This window comes from Triticum urartu, chromosome 3A (assembly GCF_056163025.1).
Source record: "Triticum urartu cultivar PI428250 chromosome 3A, HENAU_Tu73, whole genome shotgun sequence".
Classification (NCBI taxonomy): domain Eukaryota; kingdom Viridiplantae; phylum Streptophyta; class Magnoliopsida; order Poales; family Poaceae; genus Triticum; species Triticum urartu.
In genome coordinates this window covers 538,217,977-538,239,797 of record NC_141875.1, presented here as the reverse complement: position 1 = coordinate 538,239,797, position 21,821 = coordinate 538,217,977, and the positions used below count along the sequence as shown (strand labels likewise).

The 21,821-nt window shown below is 47.0% G+C and overlaps 2 protein-coding genes and 2 pseudogenes across 2 annotated transcripts; 3 read left to right on the top strand and 1 right to left on the bottom strand.

The window, feature by feature from the left end:
* The first annotated feature begins 3,628 nt into the window (after window positions 1-3,628).
* Window positions 3,629-4,887, top strand: LOC147980426 (uncharacterized; annotated as a pseudogene).
* Window positions 4,888-5,442: 555 nt separating this feature from the next.
* On the top strand, window positions 5,443-7,765 carry LOC147980425 (uncharacterized; annotated as a pseudogene).
* Window positions 7,766-7,912: 147 nt separating this feature from the next.
* Window positions 7,913-11,094, bottom strand: LOC125544925 (Polyketide cyclase / dehydrase and lipid transport protein). Its single transcript, XM_048708709.2, has 4 exons — window positions 10,574-11,094; window positions 10,276-10,471; window positions 8,467-8,598; window positions 7,913-8,378 (listed from the first exon to the last, which is right to left on the bottom strand). Exons 1-4 carry the CDS (start codon window positions 10,873-10,875, stop codon window positions 8,256-8,258), a joined length of 753 nt encoding a protein of 250 aa, XP_048564666.1. The 5' UTR covers window positions 10,876-11,094; the 3' UTR covers window positions 7,913-8,255.
* A 5,648-nt stretch (window positions 11,095-16,742) lies between these two features.
* LOC147980424 (uncharacterized) lies at window positions 16,743-17,381 on the top strand. Its single transcript, XM_087515604.1, has 2 exons — window positions 16,743-17,142; window positions 17,281-17,381. Exons 1-2 carry the CDS (start codon window positions 16,743-16,745, stop codon window positions 17,379-17,381), a joined length of 501 nt encoding a protein of 166 aa, XP_087371730.1.
* Window positions 17,382-21,821: the final 4,440 nt, after the last annotated feature.

Below are 21,821 nucleotides of genomic sequence, written 5' to 3'. Positions count from 1 at the left end.
ACTGACACATGCTGAAATATAACTCAAGTAGGCATGTTTACGAGCTCGATGCACTCACTACGGTGCAAGTCATGGCAAGACAAGCATATATCCATCAATAAGGCACAAAATGCAAGCTAGACATGGCAAGATCAATAGCATAGCATGCACGGATCAACCACAACATTATCGGCAAAATTGCAAACAAGTTGACAATCTGCCCAGATTCACAAAGTAGCAAAAGTAGAGCTCGATTGACTCAAGATAGGGTGCTCCATAATTGCAAACAAAGACATGGATGGATAGAGCACTACAATATTAACAAAACATCCTTACTGATCATCCTCAAAAGAGGCACGGATCACTAGGAAACAACATGAACATATGGCATCATGAGATAAACAGCTCCAGGACTGTGAAATTACTAAGTCCCTGAAAACAGAATTAGCAAGTGCACCACTTTGCAAGCTTGCACTAGTCACCACACACATCCTAAAAATACATGGGTTGCACCTCTGGAGAGATGACAAAACCCTTAACAAAACACATGTAGAGCATCAGGGCATATCATGCACAAATTAATCATGGCAAAAATGACAAAAACCTAAATGGAGTAGCAGATCTGACAATTAACTCAAGTAGCCCTCTTCTAACAGCATTTCGGGCATCAAGATGAACTCAAATGAAAATGATGCAATGGAATGAAATGGTGTACTCTCTGAGATGAACATTTTGATATGCTATATGCATGAATCGGAGCTACGGATGCAAAGTTACGGAGCCACGAACATGTGCACTTGAACTAAAAATATCAGGGACTTAGAAAAAAACAACCCTCAGATCTAGGGTTCCGGCGGGCTCGCGGATCGAGGCGGCAGCGCTCTTGCCGGAGATGACGCGGGCGGCGGCCGGAGAGGTTGGGGGCACCGGATCCCGAGGGAGAGGAGGAGGACGGAGTGGACGGCGGCGGCGGCGCGCTCCGGTCGGCGCGGGCGAGTGCGGCGGCGCGGCGGAGGGACGGCGCCGGGCTGGAGGAGCTGCGGCGGCGCGGCGCCGGCGCGGGAGCGGGGTGGAGCGGGCGACGGCGTCGGGGAAGAAGGCGCGGGCGGCGGGGCGCTGCCTTTGGCCCGGATCGGCGGCGGGAGGGCCGCGCGCGGGCCAGACGGGCCGGCGCGGGCGAGGCGGCGGTGATGTGGGCGCGGCGGCGACGGGCCAGTAGGATGGCGACACGTGGCGGCGGCGGGGACGGCCGGACAATGTCCGTCGGCAGACTTTTGTCCGGCGCGGCTCGGAGGGTTGGATCTAGGGTTTGGACGAGGGGGGATCCGGATTTTCGGAGGAGGGGCTAGTTTTATAGGTAGAGGGAGCTAGGAGAGTCCAAATGAGGTGCGGTTTTCGGCCACGCGATCGTGATCGAACGCTCTAGATGATGGAGCAGAGTTAGGTGGGTTTTGGGTCAAATTGGAGGGGTGTTGGGCTGCAACACACACGAGGCCTTTTCGGTCCCTCGGTTAACCGTTGGAGTATCAAACGAAGTCTAAATGATACGAAACTTGACAGGAAATGTTTAGTCCCCACACACGAAAGAAAGCTAGAAATGACCACCGGAGAAGAACGAAGCGCCGGAATGCAAAACGGACAACGGGGAAAGTGCTCGAATGCATGAGACGAACACGTATGCAAATGCAATGCACATGATGACATGATATGAGATGCATGACAACGATAACAACACACGGAGACAAAAACCCGAACCCGAGAAAATAAATATAACTTAACGCCGGAGACGGCAAGAGTTGAAGTACAAATTGAGAAAGTTACATCCGGGGTGTTACACGGTCCCTCGGGATTGAACTCCCACAAGCGAAGAGGCCGGCGTTTGCAAGGCTGGACTTGATGAACCAGCATAACTTGTGTTACTGCGACCAAACTGAAATCTCCATTAAAGAGATCTTGAATGCGGCTTTGCAGTATAGGCACGTCCTTGGCCAGACCCCAGCTCAATCCTCTGCTAATCCATGACATCAGCGGTGGTGGAGGGCCTGGGCGGAAGACAGGGGCGGCCGCCCACTTGGCACTTCTAGGAGCCATGATGTAGAACCACTCCTGTTGCCAGAATTCAGACACCTCTGGAATGGAACCTTTGGGCCATGCAGCTCCCGTCATCTTGTGTATTGAGGCGCCTCCACACTCCGCATGTTGCCCCTCGATCATCCTCGGTTTTATTTCAAAGGTCTTGAGCCATAGGCCAAAGTGAGGGGTAACCCGGAGGAAGGCCTCACACACAACAATAAATGTCGTGATATGAAGAAAGGAGTCCGGAGCTAGATCATGGAAATCTAACCCGTAGTAAAACATCAAGCCCCTGACAAAAGGATCCAATGCAAGGCCTAGACCTCGGAGGAAGTGGGAGACGAACACGACGCTCTCGTTGGGTTCGGGGGAGGGGACGGCCCGCCCCCGGGGAGATAGCCGATGCAGAATCTCGGCGGTCAGATATCTGGCCTCCCTCAACTTTTTGACGTCTTCTTCCGTGACGGAAGAAGGCACCCATCGGCCTTGAAGGCTAGATCCGGACATGACTAAAGGTTCGGAGCACCTGACCTGAACTTTGGGCGTTTGAGCTTGAGGTGGGGGAAGGATTCGATTGAGCACGGGAGGGAAAAATAAAAGGCCTCGTCCCTTTATAAAGAGGGTGGATATCGAGCGTCCTCTCCGTGTCCGTTTGGACTTGCCTATGATCTAAGAGTCCTAGAAGCGGTTGGGTTACCCACGTCCGTATTGATGAGAATCCCGGAATAAGGGGGCACGACGTGCCAAGGAAACCGCCTCGCATGACGCGGTGAGGGAGGATAATGAAACGACTCGGATAAAGGCTCGGCCGTGAGCCGGACACTATCTTTATGTTCAAAATCTTCTATAAAGTACTTGGAGGAGGAACCCGCCTTGCAATGCCGAATACAAACTGCGCGCCGGACTCGTCGTCATTGAAGCCTGGTTCAGGGGCTACTGAGGGAGTCCTGGATTAGGGGGTGTTCGGATAGCCGAACTATACCTTCAGCCGGACTCCTGGACTATGAAGATACAAGATTGAAGACTCCGTCCCGTGTCCGGAAGGGACTTTCCTTGGCGTGGAAGGCAAGCTTGGCGATACGGATGTTCAGATCTCTTACCATTGTAACCGACTCTATGTAACCCTAACCCTCTCCGGTGTCTATATAAACCGGAGGGTTTTAGTCCGTAGGACAACATACACATCAACAATCATACCATAGGCTAGCTTCTAGGGTTTAGCCTCTCTGATCTCGCGGTAGATCTACTCTTGTATTACCCATATCATCAATATTAATCAAGCAGGACGTAGGGTTTTACCTCCATCGAGAGGGCCCGAACCTGGGTAAAACTTCGTGTCCCTTGCCTCCTGTTACCATCCGGCCTAGACGCACAGTTCGGGACCCCCTACCCGAGATCCGCCGGTTTTGACACCGACACTAGCGTTGATGGAACACCGACGAAGAAGAGGACAACAAGCCACCAAACCTAGCTGTTTTGTGGCGTTCACATGAGGGTCGCGACGACCAGCAAGACTCGATGACGATAAGGACATACACCGGACTCTTGATCGTGGCGGTGACATGAACATTCAAAAATGCGAACAAATACTCCCACCAAACCTACAAGTAATTATCTTGAGAGCTTATGTATTTGTGCGTCCACACTGCTAACCTTGTGAGTTCCATAGATTCAGGGTGCTTAAACCCTTCGTAATCAACAAGGATCAGGCCATGCCTCTTGGAATGTCCGTGGTCTTGGAAGAAACAAAAAATGCACTGACGTTACATCTACTCTTTCCGGTCTCGATGCTTCCTTCATTTGTCTCCAAGAAACCAAACTTGATGAGATTTGTTTTTTAAGGCTAGCTCCTTTCTTCCCCCTAACCTGCGATCCTTTCACTTTCTTCCCTCAATTGGATCTGTCGATGGGGTCCTACTCCTGACCGCTTGGAATGAACATGACTTCTCCATTTCTTCTGTTACTTCTCTCACGCTCTCTTTAACGTTACACTTCACGGCCAAGGCTAATAACGATGCTTTCTCAATCTCGGATATCTATGGTCCAATCTATGGTCCTTGTACTACCTCAGATAAGCAAGCCTTTGCCGATGAATTGCTTTAGTTGGGCCAGTCCGTCTCCGGCCCATGGGCGTTTATTAGCGACTTTAACTTCACCCTCAGGCCATGTGATCATTCCAATGACAACTTTGACCGCTCCGAGGCTGCTTTTTCTCCTCTGTACTTAATCAGATTAAGCTTTAGGAGCTCCCCTGCTTGATAGGTTATATACCTGTTCCAACCATTAAGTCCCTCCTATCCTCGTTCGTTTAGATAGGGCTTTCGTTAATACCGATTGGAGCTTTCTCCTACCAGACTCCTCCCTCGCATCCACCTGTCGAACAACGTCCGACCACGTTCCGTTAGTTCTTTCAACATCCTCCAAAATTCCCAAACCCTCCATTTTCCATTTCAACAATGGTCTTCTACGTTTTCAGCCCTTCAAAAACATTATTTCTCAAAATTGGAACAGTGTTTCTCCATATCAGAACTTGGCCTCTCTGTGCCTAAACTAAAGCGGGTGCGGGCCGCGGCTAAGACTTGGGCTAAGAAGGCAAGGTCCCCTTTGGTGATCACCAAAGACTGTAAAACTGTCATCACCTTCCTTGACAAGATAGAACAATCCCGTACTCTATCCACCCTTGAACACTCTTTGCGCACCCAAGTGGCTCTCTTGCTGCATCGACACAATGCTCTCTCTGCGCTTTACTGGCGCCAACATGCCAAAATTAAAGACTGTGCCCTCGGAGATGAGAACTCAGATTACGTCCACCTTTGTGCCACCATTCGTACATAAAAACCAGATCAAAGCCATCACCGTCAATGGAGTTGATGTTTCCTCACACTTAGGCAAATATCATGCTTTGCACGATTACTTCAGAAAAAAATCATTGGCTCTCCGATCGCCCATGACATGCCCCCTAACCTTGATGCATTGGTTTCGACATCTCGTCTTAGTTTGTCTCAGTCCAACGCTTTGTGTGCGCCTTTCACCCTAAATGAGATTAAGAAGGCCTTGCTCTCCAAGAACGACACAACGCGAGTCCAGGACCAGATGGCTTTGGGTCGGCATTCTACAAAGCAAACTGGGATCTCGTAAAAACGATCTGATGCATCTTTTATCTACTTTTCACTCATGCACCATAGACCTTACGCGCATTAACAAGTCCTTTATTGTTCTCGTGCCCAAAAAAACGAGGAACTTCTGAGCCAGATCACCTTCGGTCGATCTCTCTATAGAACTGCTCCATCGAACTCTGCTCTAAATGCCTAACAAATAGAGTTCAATTGGTTATTTCGGATCTCGCCCACACTAACCAATCTAGGTTCATTAAGGGACGTAACATTGCGGAAAATTTCATCCTTGCTGCTGATATTGTTCAAGGATGCCACAAACATAAATGTCCGGCTCTGGTTCTATAATTAGAGTTTAAGAAAACATTTGATTCAGTCTCCTGGACTATCTATGCAAGATCTTTAAGTCTAAAGGTCTCTCGGACTCTTGGATTTGTTGGATTATGATGTTAAATAACTCTAGTAAATCGGCTATCCTTCTCGACGGTGTCCCCGTGAATTGGATCCATGCAAAAATGGTCTTAGGCAAGGCAATCCTATCTCTCCATACATGTTTATAATTGTTTCCGACATTCTGCAACACATGATTTTACATGCCTCTAACCAAGGTCTACTGCACCATCCAATTGTTCCGAACCCCCCCCCCCTATCATGTGCTACAGTATGCTGATAACACTCTCATTATCATCAAGGCTGACTCAGACCATCTCTTAAACTTATTTTGCATAACTTCTCTTTGGCTACTGGGCTTACAATAAACTTTGAGAAAAGCACGTTCGCCCTGATCCACGTAGACCCTCACACTGCTACGGTTATGGCATCCTCTCCAGATTGCATATTTGCTTCTTTTCCTCAAAATTACCTCGGCCTCCCTTTATCTACGCATAAGCTACGGCTTCTAGATTTCCACCCTATGATTGCCAAGGTTAATAAGCGGTCGGCCGGTTAGCAAGGACACCTTCTCTCTGCGGCCGGTAGGGCGGTTCTCGTCAAGTATGCTATTCGTGCCCTCCCCACCTACGCCATGAGTGCCATGCTTCTTCATGCTGGCACCATTCTAGAGATCGACAAACGCTGCCACACCTTCTTTTGGGAAAGTGACGACACTGTCAATGGGGGACGGTGCAAGGTTGCTTGGGACGAGGTTTGTGCCGCAATTAGCAAAGGCGGTCTAGGTTTTCGTTGCCTACGCACCCACAACATTTGCCTCCTCCTTAAGTCGCTAAGTAAAATCCACTGTCCAGGCAACGCTTCCTGGGAGACGTGGCTTGCTAACACCAATGGCTGGGCCGGTGGGCACTATATTGGAGACTCTCATAGGTTACACACGAACGTCGGGACAGATCTAACGTTTGGTCTTTCCTTTTTTCGCTCAATCACTCATGTCAAAATTGGCAACGGCGTCTCTACTGCCTTTTGGCCGGATCTCTGGATCGGCTCTGTAACTCTAGATGCCCACTTTCCAAGTCTCTTCTCACACGCCACCAAACCGAACGTCTCAATTGCGTTCGTGCTAACCGACGAGGACCTATGACTTCCATTACAACCACGCCTGTCCAACGCTGCTACCACCGAGCTTTAATCCTTGCATTCCCTATTAGCCACTGTTATCTTAATGCCGCAGGTACCAGATTCACGTTTACGAAGGATTAACGACAAACACCTCACTGTTGCTTATGCTTATGAAGCGGCTTTTGCCTCTTGGCCAGAGGATCTGTTCGCAAATTTCATCTGGGGGAAGAACTACGTGACTAATCGATGTAGGTTGTTTCTATGGCTAGCGCATCGAGGGCGCTTGTTCACCAACGAGCGTCGATTCCGAAGAAGTCTATCAGACTCTGCCTCCTGCCCGTTCTGCTCGAAAACTGAATCAACCTCACATGCTATTACACTGCCCAACGGTCTCCGAGGCCTGGACGGCTGTGACCCATTTTGCGACCCATTTGCATTCGATGCAATAAGAAGAAACCCTAGATCCCAAACACTGTGTAAACCAAGGTCAGGAAGGTTGCACAAAGGAACCCAGTCAAATCATTAGAGGAAGGGAGGATCAGGAGTGATCGGCAATGGACAGAAAAAGTCACAGCAGGGGTTACCAACAGAGAGCAAAACCATGTACTACTAAGGCCTCCTTTGATTTACAAGATTTGCATAGGAATTTTACAGGATCAACACCCTCTGGAATTTCCCCTTTACGGGATCCTTTGATTCACAGGGTTTTGGAAGCGTAGGAATAGGAAACGTACAGGAATAGGATGTCTGTCCACTGAAATCCTGCGTCGTGCAGCAAAACAGAGGATTTTTTTCATGAAGTCCAACCTCATGCTTGTTTTCCTGTGAAAATGAACTAAGAAGTTCCTATAGGATTGGTTCCTGAGGAATGCACTCTTGCGAATCAAACAACATGTAAAGGAAAAATTCCAAAGAGTATCGATCCTGTAAAATTCCTATGCAAATCCTGTAAATCAGAGGCCTACATGTTATTTGATTCGCAGGATTGCATTCCTCAGGAATCAATCCTATAGGAACTTCTTAGCTCATTTTCACAGGAAAACAAGCATGAGGTTGGACTTCATGGAAAAATTCTCTGTTTTGCTACCCGACGTATGATTTCAGTGGACAGTACATCCTATTCATGTACGTCTCCTATTCCTACACTTCCCAAACCCTGTGAATCAAAAGAGACCTAAGCTGGAAAGAAACATGATGTAAAAAATGAACAGAAGATGGCTCAAAAGACAAGCGAGGAAGTCACAAGGCTGCAGTTCACATAATATCAGAAGCATACATCATGCTTATACGCTTTGTGCCCATAGTTCAGGGCGAATTACACTTTCCGATTGACCAGGCAAATAATCGTATGTGTGTGTGGCCATTTTGCTGTTACACATGGATAGTAAACTAGTTGTACATAAAAAATCTCTCCGCAGAAATAGCCAAAGAGTGAAAATTCTGGCCAATTTCCCTCGAGACCCACTTGCCTAACGGAACCGTGACATCACAAATGGACTATATGCATGGTCATCCTCTATTGTAGTTTACCGAGACAAGTTACCATGAAGAGGTTCTTCAAAATTGGATTATTTGTGTTTATCTTCCATGCCCGTAAGACTTTTCCAGCACAGGAACGGCAGGTCCATAAATTCTAAAACATCGATCGCTAAATGAGCCTACCAGCTTGGAAACAACTTCCTTGAAGAACATGGAAGCAACCTGTGGTAAAAAGCTTGATAAGGACGATGGAAAATAACAAAATGAAACCACTTAATGTGTGTATATACTCATAACAAACAAGTTTTACCTGCCGATATAGTGGTGACTGAAACTTAAAATCCACTAAGAAGTAAAGGTCACATGTTCCAGGAACAGGACCAGGCTTGAATTCCCAAACGTTTATCAAATGATCGAAAAGTCCACTTTGAGACGCTGTCGTCTGCAACAGAGCAATAGAGTCAGAAGCAAAAACAATGCAACTACTCAATTCAGGAGAAAAGATGGTAAAAGTATGACAAACAAAGTACTAGTGTACCAAAGAGAACTGCCTATCGCTGTGATAAATACTGAAAGTTAAAGAGGGACACTAGATTGACTGCAACCTAGACTATCCAAGTTGATAAATAGACTTTCATCCAAGATTGACCATCCTATTTATTAGAACAAAGTGAAAGAAGCTACCAAGCTTGCTCTGGAAGGCTAGAAGTTCACACATTAATTAGAAAGCGAAGAGACAGATCTACACTTATTAGGGTGGGTGTAGATAATAACAACGCTGCTTAATCAGATAAAAAAACACGTACTAGAACTGTTACAACCATATATGAGATACAACTGTATGACATGATCAGTGATACAGCATATGTATGTATTGTAATATCTATCCGTGCAAGTGAGCTGAGATTCGGCCAGTTTGTGTAGTACTAAAGTACATCTCAAGGAAGTCTGTTATCCAAGAGCAGATCAAATGTCATGACCTCAAAATCAATTGCACCTCAGTTAAAAAAATTCAATTGCACCTCAGTTAAAAAAATTCAATTGCACCTCAGTTAAAAAAATCAATTGCACCTCCAAGATTTTAGGCAAAGTACTTCTACAGTCGTGTTTATCAAATAAATCATCCCATATTTACACAAGCCATCAAAAGTTCAAGTTAAAAAAAACTCATAATAAAAATTTGGTGCATACCGTGTTATGTTCGCCTAGGTTGATTTTAAATGGATGATGTGATCTCAGGTTTATAACACTGCAATGACAGTTTCACACAATATATAATGTCCAGGTGAATAGAATATCTAAGATATGAGTTGACAACAATATCTGTTCATATTGGCTAGTTCAAGTGTGAATTTGGTAATAACTCAGAAATGCTTAAGTTTATTCACAAGCGGGTTAATTCCATCCCAGCCAAAACCGGCAAACAACAGTTAGTATTAGTTCATTTTCTTTCTCTGCCTGGGATACAAGCAGTAAAGCTAGTTAGATACCGTATTTGAGGGTATGCAACGATTTTGTCTTGTTGGGGAAACTGTTGAAGAATCTACCAACACTATCTGCAACATAATAAGTGTTTGCTACTTATAGTTCAGCTACAATGATATCATGTCTGGCCACACAAGAGTCTGGGCGAGTGGGCGTATTAACAAAATGAATATAAACATACAACCTTAATACAAGAGGTTGAAGAATTTATAAATAATAAAATGAATATGAACAAATAACCTTAGGATTAGCTCCTGGGAAAAATAATACTGCCGGTAAAAGACTAGATTAGAAGTGTTATATTCAGCGGATCCAAGGAAGTGATGAACCAATTTCTTACGAGTGACAGCAATACTCCCTTGGAAAAGTATTGCAGCTCACCGTGATGAATGATCTAAATCATAATGGTGGTTTTGCAATTACAAAACGAATAGATATCTACCACATATGTCATGAATATGATTGAACTTGCAATACAGCTCACATTAGAACAACTTTTATCCCCGTTAGTATTTTTTTCTTATACTACAATCCTTTGAGAATCAATGATATCTGATTAGGTGATAACAATTGAATTGTCTGCCTTCATACTACTACATTATCCTATCAGAGCGACGACATACACAAATCTCACCTTGATATACTTGGGCTTCTCCATCTCCACATGAGAGACATAGCTTTCAACAAAGAACTTGAATCCAATTTCGAGCTCGGCATCAAACGAGCCGTTGTCATACCGTCTAATAACCCTGGACCGCTGGCACCAGGGCACAAAATCCTCGTAGAGGTCCACAGCCGCGACGACGGCATACATCTGCTCCGGCGAGTACCTAGGACGACACAGCCACCGGAATCAATCATTTCCATTTCAGAAGGCAGTCACCTGAAGAGCACCCCAAGAGCAAGCGGGCCATCGTTGATATATTAATTACCCCATCACGCGCCTCTCCTCGTAGACCTTGGAGAGGACACTCCCCTCCTCCCCGTCGCCGCACCCGAGGAAGCTCCTCGTCTGCGCGCCCGCGGGCCAGCCCGCGCCCAACCGGCGCGGCTCGCCGCGCGCCGGCGGATCGGCCCAGCGGCCGACCCTGCCGCGGCCGCCGCCTAGCCCGGCCAGCGTGGCCGCGCACCTGGCATTGGCGAGCGCCTCCCCCCTGCCGCACTCGCCCTCGGCGAACCCGCGCAGGAGGGCCAGCCCCCTCCTCCGCAGCACCGACCGCGCGCACGGCAGCATCGTTGGAGGCCTCCAGGCGTGATCCGGCCGCGGGGGAACCCTAGATTCGGGGACCGGTGGTGCGGTTGGCGGCGTCGCCGGAGGAGGCCGTGGAGGGATCGGAGGTGGGGCGAGAGGCGTGGGGGAGCGGAGCTCCTAGGTTGCGGGGTCAATCGGATTTGGGGAGAGGTGGAGCGGCCGGTATGGGGAGGGAGGACAGCGGGGTGGGCGGGCGCGCGTGGGGTGGGGGGATGCGTGGCTGGCTGTGGTTGGTGCCTGCGATCTGGCGCGACCAGAAAAGAAAAGAAAACGTCGGAGCTGACGAAGACTCGTCGAGGCTGTGCCGTCGGATGATCGGTACGGGCGGCGGCACGAGTATCATGCCCGGGTCGGGCCGGTGGACGGCGGTTGCGTACTTGCGTGTGCTCGCCTAATTCCAGATTTGACCAACGACCATGCCGCGGAAGGGTTTCCCCGAGGAAGCTTCTTTCATGTCTAAAAAATGGACCGTAAAATAAACAGGTACACCCTCGGAAAACACTGCACCCAAATTGAAAAAATAATTTAGAGAATTTTAAAAAGTAAAAAAAATCTGAAACTTTTTGAAATCAAACATGATTAAACATTACACCGGTGTGAAAAGTTTCGCGAAGGAATATCATCGACCGACTCCAGGGCCAAGAAAACAAATTTGAGATTATAAAAAACGTGAATAGTAATTTTAATATAGTGTCGGTTTTGTTCTTTCTTCGCCCAGAATACCACGGGAGTCATTCCTCCTCGAAACCTTTCAGAAAATTTTATGCTAGACCATATTTCTTCGCCCAGAATACCACGGGAATTTCTTCGCCCAGAATACCACGGTTATGCTAGACCGTATTTGTTACAGAAAAGTTTCAAAAATTCTTGACACTTTTTATTTTTTTTCTAGATTCGGGTGCATTGGTCTCCATGTTCCAAAGATCCGTGTCGCGTACTCCCTTCGTCTTTATTTACTTTGCCTATAAAATGTATCTGAAGTCAATTCTTATAAAGTTTGACCAATTTTAGAAAAAACATTTACTAAATGAAATCAATATCATTAGATGCGTATGACATTAATTTTCATATTGTATAACTTCAGTATTGTAGATGTTGATATTCTTTAATACTCCTTCTAATTCATATACATCCGTATCTAGACAAATTTAAGACAAATAATATAGATCAGAGGGAGTATAAATTTGGTCCCACTTTGCATGACAAGTTGTGAATATGTTTGGACTGATCACATGGCAATTTTAAGAGGAGAGGGGGAGGGGTTACAACATGCCAAATTTTTGAATTATTTTGTTTCTTACACCATGGCAAAAAATAGAAAAAAATATATAATAGTCACATGGCAATTTTTGTGAACATGTGTCGTGCAGGACATGGCAAGTTGTGAAAATGTTCCTTTTTGCTGAAATTCAGATCCCATGGCAATTTAATTTCAGAGCCATAGCAAATTGTTTTCCTAGAACATAACAAGTTTTTTCAGGCCATGGCAAATTCCTTTGCTGGACCATGGACTAGTTTTACATCCATGGCATATTTTAGAGCCATGGAAAATTAAAGTTTACGAGCCATGGAAAAATTAGTATGTATAACATGGCAACTCTCTTGATTTCTGTAACTACATATGCTTTTTTATACGCATGAAATCATGTATACGTGGTAGTTTATTACTCCCTCTTAAAAAAAATATAAGACGAAAAGTTTCATCTTATATTTGTTTACAGAGGGAGTACCTATAAGAATAGCAACTTTTGTGGGTATTTTTATCATCTAAACATGTCGAATTACACATTATGTGTTTTCTTGAATCATGGGTTGCGTGGTAGTTTTATTTAAAAAGGAATGGCAACTTTTGTATGATTTTTACCTAATTAAGTTGGGTGCAATACTTTTTTAAGGCCTGGTTTTTATGGTGCAAAAGCTGGACCTCTTATGAGCCATTTTTACTTGGCACTTGTTGATCTTTACTAGCGAGGAGATTTGACCAGGGGTGGGGGTGGGGGGGGGGGGCTAGGGTTTCCTCCCACTAGTGAAATGAAGAGGTTCGCCCGAGGCTGTCTCCTTCGCTATCGTTATTGCGTTATTAGAGCAACTCCAATAGCTCCTATAAAAATCTTCCCGTAAAAGCTGTTTTACGGGGTGACCATATAATTTAAGGGAAGTTTTCTAACACCTACTTTTCTCAGTTCACATAAACTTCTTTCCTATTTTTTCTATTTCTCACTAAATCGCGTCAGGGCCCGCAAGTCAGTGACATGGCAAGGCGACCGTGAGGCGAGGCAAGGAAGGTGCAGTGGCGATGGTGGCTGGCCTCGAGGCAGCGGCGCGACCTCGCGGGGGTAAGGGAGGAGGCGGGGATACGCGACCTTGCGGCGGTGCTTGCATGGCGGCGTGGACCATCTTCCCATAAGTTTTTTTAGGTGAACTTCCCATGAGTGAGAGATGCGGGAGGGGGTTATACAGGATCTTGTAATAAAAACCGGTCTATGGGGTTATTATTTTTGAAGTTGTCTATGGGAGTTGTTGGGAGCCTATTTTATTCTCGAAGGGCCATTGGCCGTTCTTTATTTAGAAAGAAGAGAGTACAACATGCTTGATAGTCTAGACGGTCTAGAGCTATCAGCCGACAGAGTCGAAGCTCAAAATATGACAGGTACAACCCGAACTGAATCTACAAGATGGCAATAAGATGGGCTAGGGTTTCCTCCCACTAGTGAAATGAAGAGGTTCGCCCGAGGCTGTCTCCTTCGCTATCGTTATTGCGTTATTAGAGCAACTCCAATAGCTCCTATAAAAATCTTCCCGTAAAAGCTGTTTTACGGGGTGACCATATAATTTAGGGGAAGTTTTCTAACACCTACTTTTCTCAGTTCACATAAACTTCTTTCCTATTTTTTCTATTTCTCACTAAATCGCATCAGGGCCCGCAAGTCAGTGACATGGCAAGGCGACCGTGAGGCGAGGCAAGGAAGGTGCAGTGGCGATGGTGGCTGGCCTCGAGGCAGCGGCGCGACCTCGCGGGGGTAAGGGAGGAGGCGGGGATACGCGACCTTGCGGCGGTGCTTGCATAGCGGCGTGGACCATCTTCCCATAAGTTTTTTTAGGTGAACTTCCCATGAGTGAGAGATGCGGGAGGGGGTTATACGGGATCTTGTAATAAAAACCGGTCTATGGGGTTATTATTTTTGAAGTTGTCTATGGGAGTTGTTGGGAGCCTATTTTATTCTCGAAGGGCCATTGGCCGTTCTTTATTTAGAAAGAAGAGAGTACAACATGCTTGATAGTCTAGACGGTCTAGAGCTATCAGCCGACAGAGTCGAAGCTCAAAATATGACAGGTACAACCCGAACTGAATCTACAAGATGGCAATAAGATGGGCTAGGGTTTCCTCCCACTAGTGAAATGAAGAGGTTCGCCCGAGGCTCTCTCCTTCGCTATCGTTATTGCGTTATTAGAGCAACTCCAATAGCTCCTATAAAAATCTTCCCGTAAAAGCTGTTTTACGGGGTGACCATATAATTTAGGGGAAGTTTTCTAACACCTACTTTTCTCAGTTCACATAAACTTCTTTCCTATTTTTTCTATTTCTCACTAAATCGCGTCAGGGCTCGCAAGTCAGTGACATGGCAAGGCGACCGTGAGGCGAGGCAAGGAAGGTGCAGTGGCGATGGTGGCTGGCCTCGAGGCAGCGGCGCGACCTCGCGGGGGTAAGGGAGGAGGCGGGGATACGCGACCTTGCGGCGGTGCTTGCATGGCGGCGTGGACCATCTTCCCATAAGTTTTTTTTAGGTGAACTTCCCATGAGTGAGAGATGCGGGAGGGGGTTATATGGGATCTTGTAATAAAAACCGGTCTATGGGGTTATTATTTTTGAAGTTGTCTATGGGAGTTGTTGGGAGCCTATTTTATTCTCAAAGGGCCATTGGCCATTCTTTATTTAGAAAGAAGAGAGTACAACATGCTTGATAGTCTAGACGGTCTAGAGCTATCAGCCGACAGAGTCGAAGCTCAAAATATGACAGGTACAACCCAAATTGAATCTACAAGATGGCAATAAGAGAGAAAGGGATACATCAGTAGAAGTTGCCTACACAACCGGCAGCTCTACAAACAGTGATGTCCTCCTTGATAAGCTCAAGTATCATGTCAACATTACTGGCCACTTGCTCGAAAATCCTTGCATTTCTTTCTTTCCAAATTCTCGAGTGGATCAGGATGGTTATAGTGTCAAAATTTCGTCTGGCCCTCTTTGGAATCTCTCTCCATGTATTGATCCACCAAGACTCTATACTACCTAAGCGGTCATCCGATATTGTGAAGGATGCTTGCGTCCAAGCCCTGGACCAAACCTGTTGTGAGAAGCGGCAGCATAAAAACAGATGTGTGCAGTCTTCATGCGTCGACAGGCATAGCGGGCAAGTACCATTAGATGGCCAGCCCCTTCCGGTAAATGTAGGTTTTTTTTCCGATACAGGAGCTATTGGAGTTGCTCTTAAAGTCCCAAACTTTCCAGGTCCAAATTAGACACAAACAATGAAGTGGTCGACGTTATGGCATGGTTACGATTAAAAGTTTTTCTTTACTGCAAGGCATGTTTGGGCTTGCCCACCGTCCATCATTGTGCAAGAGGCGTGCACAAGATAGGGGAGTAGGCTCGGTAAATGCAAATTGCAACATTGAAATAGTAAAATTGCAACAAAAATAGTGGATCAGTAAATAAACAAAATCCCGCTCAAAAAAGGTAAATAAACAAGATTGTACCATTACACGTAGGAAAAACAAGGTTAGAGTTCAACTTGTACAAACTTTTGCATAGATATACAGCAGTCGCAAAGTTTCTTGCATCGGCAACAGCCTAAAAGATACTCAAATCTGTAATCACGCGGACCAGAGCATTTGCGAGGAAGCGTCGGCTGTAGCTAGTTCTTCTTTCTCGTTAAAAATCCTTACCTTCTTCACGATCATGTGTTGGGGGAACTCAGTGTCAGTAGAGAGCGGGTCTTCCTTGTACGTGGTGACGTCGACGTCGAGCTCCACCGTGCTTGAGGCCAACTCCACCGCGTGACCCTATTCTGTCCGGTCCCGTCCGTTTGGGATAAAACAGACGAATAGCGCGGTCCAGCGCGCGGCCTCAAACGGACAAATGTCTTGATTTCGTCCGTTTTTGACCTATCCCCGGCCCAAACTTGCGCTCGGTTTGGGGTGAAACGGACGTGCGCGGACGGCCTGGACGCACGCGCTTGTCCTCCCCGTGGCCCGCCTGTCGGGGACACTAGCAGTCCCTCCGCTCCCAACGCTTCCACTCTCTTTCCCGCCTCGCCCCGCCGCCGGCGCCGCCGCTATTATCCGGCCGCTTCCTCACCGCGCAGCCTCCGTCCGTCCCTACCAAACCACGTCTTGACATGGCCGCGACCACGTCCGCACTTTGGACGTAGTTTTGGCCGTCGATCGGAGGTTTGGCCGTCGCCGTCTTTGCCGGCGGCAGAGGGGACACGACCGCCGGCGACGTACCACGGCGGCCTCGGCAGCTTCCGACGAGAGCTCCAGAGCGGCCAGTAGACGGCCGGCAACCACCCCTACTGCGTCGAGGTGATCATCGCGGCCTCTTCGCCACCACGACCGCAAGGTGTTCGGTATTTTGCCCACAAAGGTATAGACAGTGAAGACGAGTTTTTCTTCCATCACTTCCTTTGTTCATCGGACGATTCGTCGTCGGATATGAAGATCTTGTGGTGGCTGCACTGGTCGTTCACGACCACATTCAACGACAGCTTCCTCAGTACAGGGGGGTCAGTTCCTGGCCGTGCTCCCAACCTGAACCGCAAACAGGGAGAGAGGCCACGCCTTGCTCTATGCCGATTACTTTGCCAACACCGCTCTTCAAGCCGGATAAATTCCGTCGCCGTTTTCTAATGGCAAGGCATGTGTTCAATCGTATCCGAGAGGGAGTGGTTGCTCATGACCCATACTTCGGATGCAAGACGGATGCCCTTGGCAAGCTTGGATTCTCCTCTTACCAGAAATGCACCGCGGCCATCCGCATGCTTGCATATGGAATTTCAGGCGATCTGGTGGATGAGTATGTGCGTATGAGTGAGACAACATGTCTGATGTCAATGTACAAGTTTTGCCAGGCTGTGATCGAGGTGTTTGGCCCAGAGTACTTGAGGCAGCCAATTGTCGCTGATACAGAGAGATTCTTGACGACCAACGCAGCTAGAGGCTTTCCAGGCATGCTTGGCAGCATAGATTGTATGCACTGGGAGTGGAAGAACTGTCCATTTGCTTGGCAGGGCCAGTACAAGGGGCATGTCAACGGGTGCACTGTCATATTAGAAGCGGTGGCATCGCAGGATCTTTGGATATGACATTCTTTCTTCGGCATGACAGGTTCTCACAATGATATCAACATGCTGCAGCATTCTTCAGTCTTCGCGAGGCTTGCAGAAGGCCACTCCCCACCTGTCAACTTTGAGATCAACGGCCACTAGTACAACAAGGGATACTATCTAGCAGATGGTATATATCCTCAGTGGTCAACTTTTGTGAAGACAATCTCGAAACCCCAAGGTGAGAAGAGAAAGAGATCTGCCCAAATGCAAGAGAGTGTTAGAAAGGATGTGGAGCGTGCTTTTGATGTGCTTCAATCCCGGTGGGGTATCGTTCGAAACCCTGCACTGTCACGGGATGAAAGGAAGCTTTGGGAGATGATGACTGCTTGTGTGATCATGCACAACATGATCGTCGAGGACGAGCGTGATGAGAGTATCTTCGACCAAGGATTTGATTATCAAGGTGAAAATATTGAGCCCCTGCACCAAGACCCGACCACATTTGAATAGTTTGTCCAATTCCACCGTAAGATGCGTGATTGGCACACTCATTTGAATCTTCAAAATAACTTGGTTGAGTACGTGTGGGATCACATTGGCAACCAATAGATGTATTGGTCCATTTTATGTTCAGTCAAGACAATTTCGATTTGGTTGTAAAACTATTTTATTAAAGACAATTTCAATTGGGTTGTAAAACTATTTTAATTTTCAGACAAATATTTGGGTTGTAAAACTAGTTTTGATAAAAATATGGGCATTTTTGGCCCTGGCGGATAGGATGGGCCAAAGGGATGTGGCCGCACGCTGGGCGCGCGGCCACCGCATCCCAGGACATGCCCGGACACAACCCCATTGCCCTACCCAAACGGACAGAAAACTAGACAAAACAGACGTCTGTTTGGGGTCGCGCGGTGGAGTTGGCCTGAGCGCCAGTCCGACCCCATATGGTCGCGGAGGCTCTGCGACAGCCCCACCCCGGCTCCCCGGGCCGCCACCTCCACGTCCTTGGCCCACCGCCTCTTAGCGCAGTCCCGCGGATCCACACGCGCCCAGCCGAGTGCGACGCCGGAGTACATCACGGCCACGCCGGCGTGGTCGACGTAGGTGTCATTCAGACAGAGCGTGATGTTGAAAGCCGGCGAGACCACGCGGCCGGCGGCACCAGGGTCGATGCCATCGTAGCCCGTGAGGTGGACGGAGACGACGGCGGGGCTTCGACGGTCCATGACCATGGACAATGCTACAATCAACAAGACAGAAACCAGTGCAGATACTAGCAGCGTGACAAAAGACGGCTCCTCGCTGCGACGGTAGGGTTTGGCGGCTACCCCAGCTTCTAGATCATCACTGACTTGACCCATATGTATGCACGATCGTCAAGACAAACTCGATCCTTTGAACGACAAATAGACGTGGGAGAAAATTCCTGGGAGAAGGGCCTTGGTGGTTCGTTGGATCCTTTTATTGTTCGAACTTAGGGAGAGTCCTTATCCTTCTCTTGAGTCATCTATTTTAAAACGGAGAGAGTACGTAGTAGTACCTAATTGTTGGAAATATGAGCAAATTACTATAAGATTTAATCTGAATAAATGGAAGATAAATCATGACTACAGTAGCAGAGATTATACTAATCATGCGAACTAGCATAGCAGATGAACAGATCACGTCTAGGGAACATACTAGAAACATGAATTCTGCCACGATCTCGAACAGGAAGGATAGAATCACATACGGTGCAGCTGGAGCAGCACCACCGGCGTTGACGTTGTCGCCCATGTCGTGGAGGATGAGGTTGCCGAGGTCAGGCAAGAAGTCGTCGTTCACGAAGTCGTCGCTGCCAGCATTCGCGTGAGTGCGCCCCTGAAAACCTGATCGCCCCTCTCCCGTACAGGATTACGAGAGGCGGCTAGGGTAGACGTCTGCCTGACTATATAGTGTGGGACGGACAGGTTGTGGGAGTAAACCCCACATCCGAGTCGTCATGATCCAAAAAAAATCGGAAACAGGTCAGTAATTAACGCGTTCGTTAATTATTAATTAATGACTCGTTAATTTTTCCTGAGCAGCAAAAATATAGACAACATGCATAGCTCTGTCCTCGGCTCGGCTCAATCCCGCAACTCGCGGCGCGGCGAGGCGAGCGAGGAGGAGGAGCACGTGCGTAGGTCTCCTCTTCTTATGCTCATACAAGTGGTAGAAGAGCTCACCTTATAAAGAGGTGCAACTCTCTCTCAACTTTCGGGGTGGGACTAAACTTTAGCCGCACTCACTACACTCACATGTGTGCATGAATGGGCCAAGAGAATTTCAGAATTTTAGTTGGGCTTTGGGCCAAAGGCCTACTAGCAAAATTCCAACAATCCCCCACAGTCTCATTGGCACATCTCATCATTTAGTTACAAAACATTGTTTATATACCGATACTTAGTGGAGACTATGAAGTTGAACTTCCACTTAGAGATTTATGCTACACTAGATCACAACTCGAAAAGTGGACTATTCCTTGAACTACAAGTTTTCTGCGAGACTAGTTTCACACAAATTCTTGACCGATATTGGGATGCGGCAAGGCTTCCCCGCGGGTGGAGCGTATACGTCGTACTCCAGGGCCTTTTTATGAATTTATTAGAGAACACCCAATTCTCACAGACTGCGACATTAACAGTCAAATTCATATAGGCGTGTTCCTCAGAAGATGTTCTGCAGGACAACATCTCTGCTTACCCGAATAAGCCACTTGAAACACATTAAGATAAGTATCAACCTGCCATGCAGATCAAGAGAGTATTGCATCTTCACGGACCAACAACTTGTCTCCCACTTCTACTTCACGGGATCTCCGATCACATAGAGTGGGTTACCACTATGGACAACTCATGCGGTGGATCTCAAGCCCATCTCCATCGATGCATTATCTATCACGTTATGTGATAGACCCTTTGTGAAGGGATCTGCCAAGTTTTTCGATGTTTGGATATAATCCAACGTAATAACTCCGGAGTTCCTCAATTTTCTGACAGATTTTAGTCTCCTCTTCACATGTCTTGAGGACTTCATATTGTCCTTTGAAATGTTTATCTTGACGATCACAGTTTGATTATCACAGTTCATCAGGATAGGGGGTACTGGTTTTTCAACCATAGATAAGTCCATCAAGAGTTCACGAAGCCACTCTGCTTCAACAGTGGCAGTGTCTAATGTTGTGAGTTCTGCTTCCATAGTTGACCTCGTTAAGATGGCCTACTTGCAAGACTTCCAGAAAACAGCGCCACCACCAAGTGTAAAAACATAACCGACCTTAATCTCATCAGCATCAGATATCCAGTTTGAGTCACTATAACCCTCCAGTACCCTTGGATACCCGATGTAGTGAATCCCATAGCTCGCAGTGCCTTTTAAATAGCGCATAACTCTCTCAAGCGCATGCCAATGATCATCTCCCGGTTTTGACACAAACCGACTCAGCTTGCTCACAGCAAAAGAGATGCCAGGCCTCGTGGCATTCGCCAAATACATAAGCGAGCCAATAATCTGAGAATACCTCAGTTGATCTCTAGCAATCCGTCGGTTCTTTCGAAGCAACACACTAGCATCATATGGAGTTGGAGAAGGCGTGCAGTCGCTATACCCAAAACGACTCGAGACCTTTTCCACATAGTGAGACTGAAGCAGTGTGATCCCACCATTCTCATCTCTCAACAGCTTGATGTTTAAGATAACATCAGCTACTCCTAGATCCTTCATCTCAAAACAGCGAGATAAGAAATCCTTAACCTCCTTGATTAAATCAAGTTTGGTTCCAAAGATCAGTATGTCGTCGACATACAAACAAAGAATAACTCATTCGCCCCCACCATAGCGATAGTACACGCACTTGTCACCATCGTTTACTACAAAGCGGACAGTAGTTAATGTTCTTTCGAACTTCTCATGCCACTCCTTAGGAGCTTGTTTAAGGCCATATAAAGACTTTAATAACTTGCACACCTTTCCTTCCTGACCAGGTACTACAAAACCATCTGGCTGATCCATGTAAATTTCCTCCTTCAACTCTCCATTGAGGAAAGCCGTCTTAACGTCCATTTGATGAACGAGAAGACCATGTGAGGCAGCCAGTGATAGTAGCACCCGAATTGTGGTCAGTCTAGCCACGGGTGAGTAAGTATCAAAGAAGTCTTCACCTTCTTTCTGGGTATAACCCTTGGCCACAAGCCGTGCCTTGTACTTTTCAATCGTACCATCAAGTCTAAGCTTCTTCTTGAACACCCACTTACATCCTACAGGTTTGCACCCATAAGGACGGTCAGTGATCTCCCAGGTACCGTTAGCTAAGATGGAATCCATCTCTCTACGAACAGCTTCCTTCCAGTAGTCAGCATCAGGAGATGCATAGGCTTCTGAAATAGTCCTGGGTGTGTCATCCACAAGGTACACAATGAAATCATCACCAAAAGACTTTGCAGTCCTCTGTCTCTTTCTCCTCATAGGAGTTCCATTGTCACCCTCAACAGGATTCTCAACGTGTTCCATCGCAATGGTGGGTTCAGGAATTACAGTGAATTCCTCACTAGATGGAGTAGGTATCTCCTGATTTGA

What these genes read in the sequence shown, in the direction of transcription:
- LOC125544925 (XM_048708709.2), bottom strand. Translation starts at nt 10,875, where the DNA reads ATGCTGCCGTGCGCGCGGTCGGTGCTGCGGAGGAGGGGGCTGGCCCTC. An exon ending in AGAAGCCCAAGTATATCAAG is followed by an intron (nt 8,599 to 10,275) that starts GTGAGATTTGTG and finishes GCTCTGTTGCAG; the next exon opens with ACGACAGCGTCTCAAAGTGG. An exon ending in AGTCACCACTATATCGGCAG is followed by an intron (nt 8,379 to 8,466) that starts GTAAAACTTGTT and finishes TTTTTACCACAG; the next exon opens with GTTGCTTCCATGTTCTTCAA.
- LOC147980424 (XM_087515604.1), top strand. Translation starts at nt 16,743, where the DNA reads ATGCCGATTACTTTGCCAACACCGCTCTTCAAGCCGGATAAATTCCGT. An exon ending in CATGCTTGGCAGCATAGATT is followed by an intron (nt 17,143 to 17,280) that starts GTATGCACTGGG and finishes TCGGCATGACAG; the next exon opens with GTTCTCACAATGATATCAAC.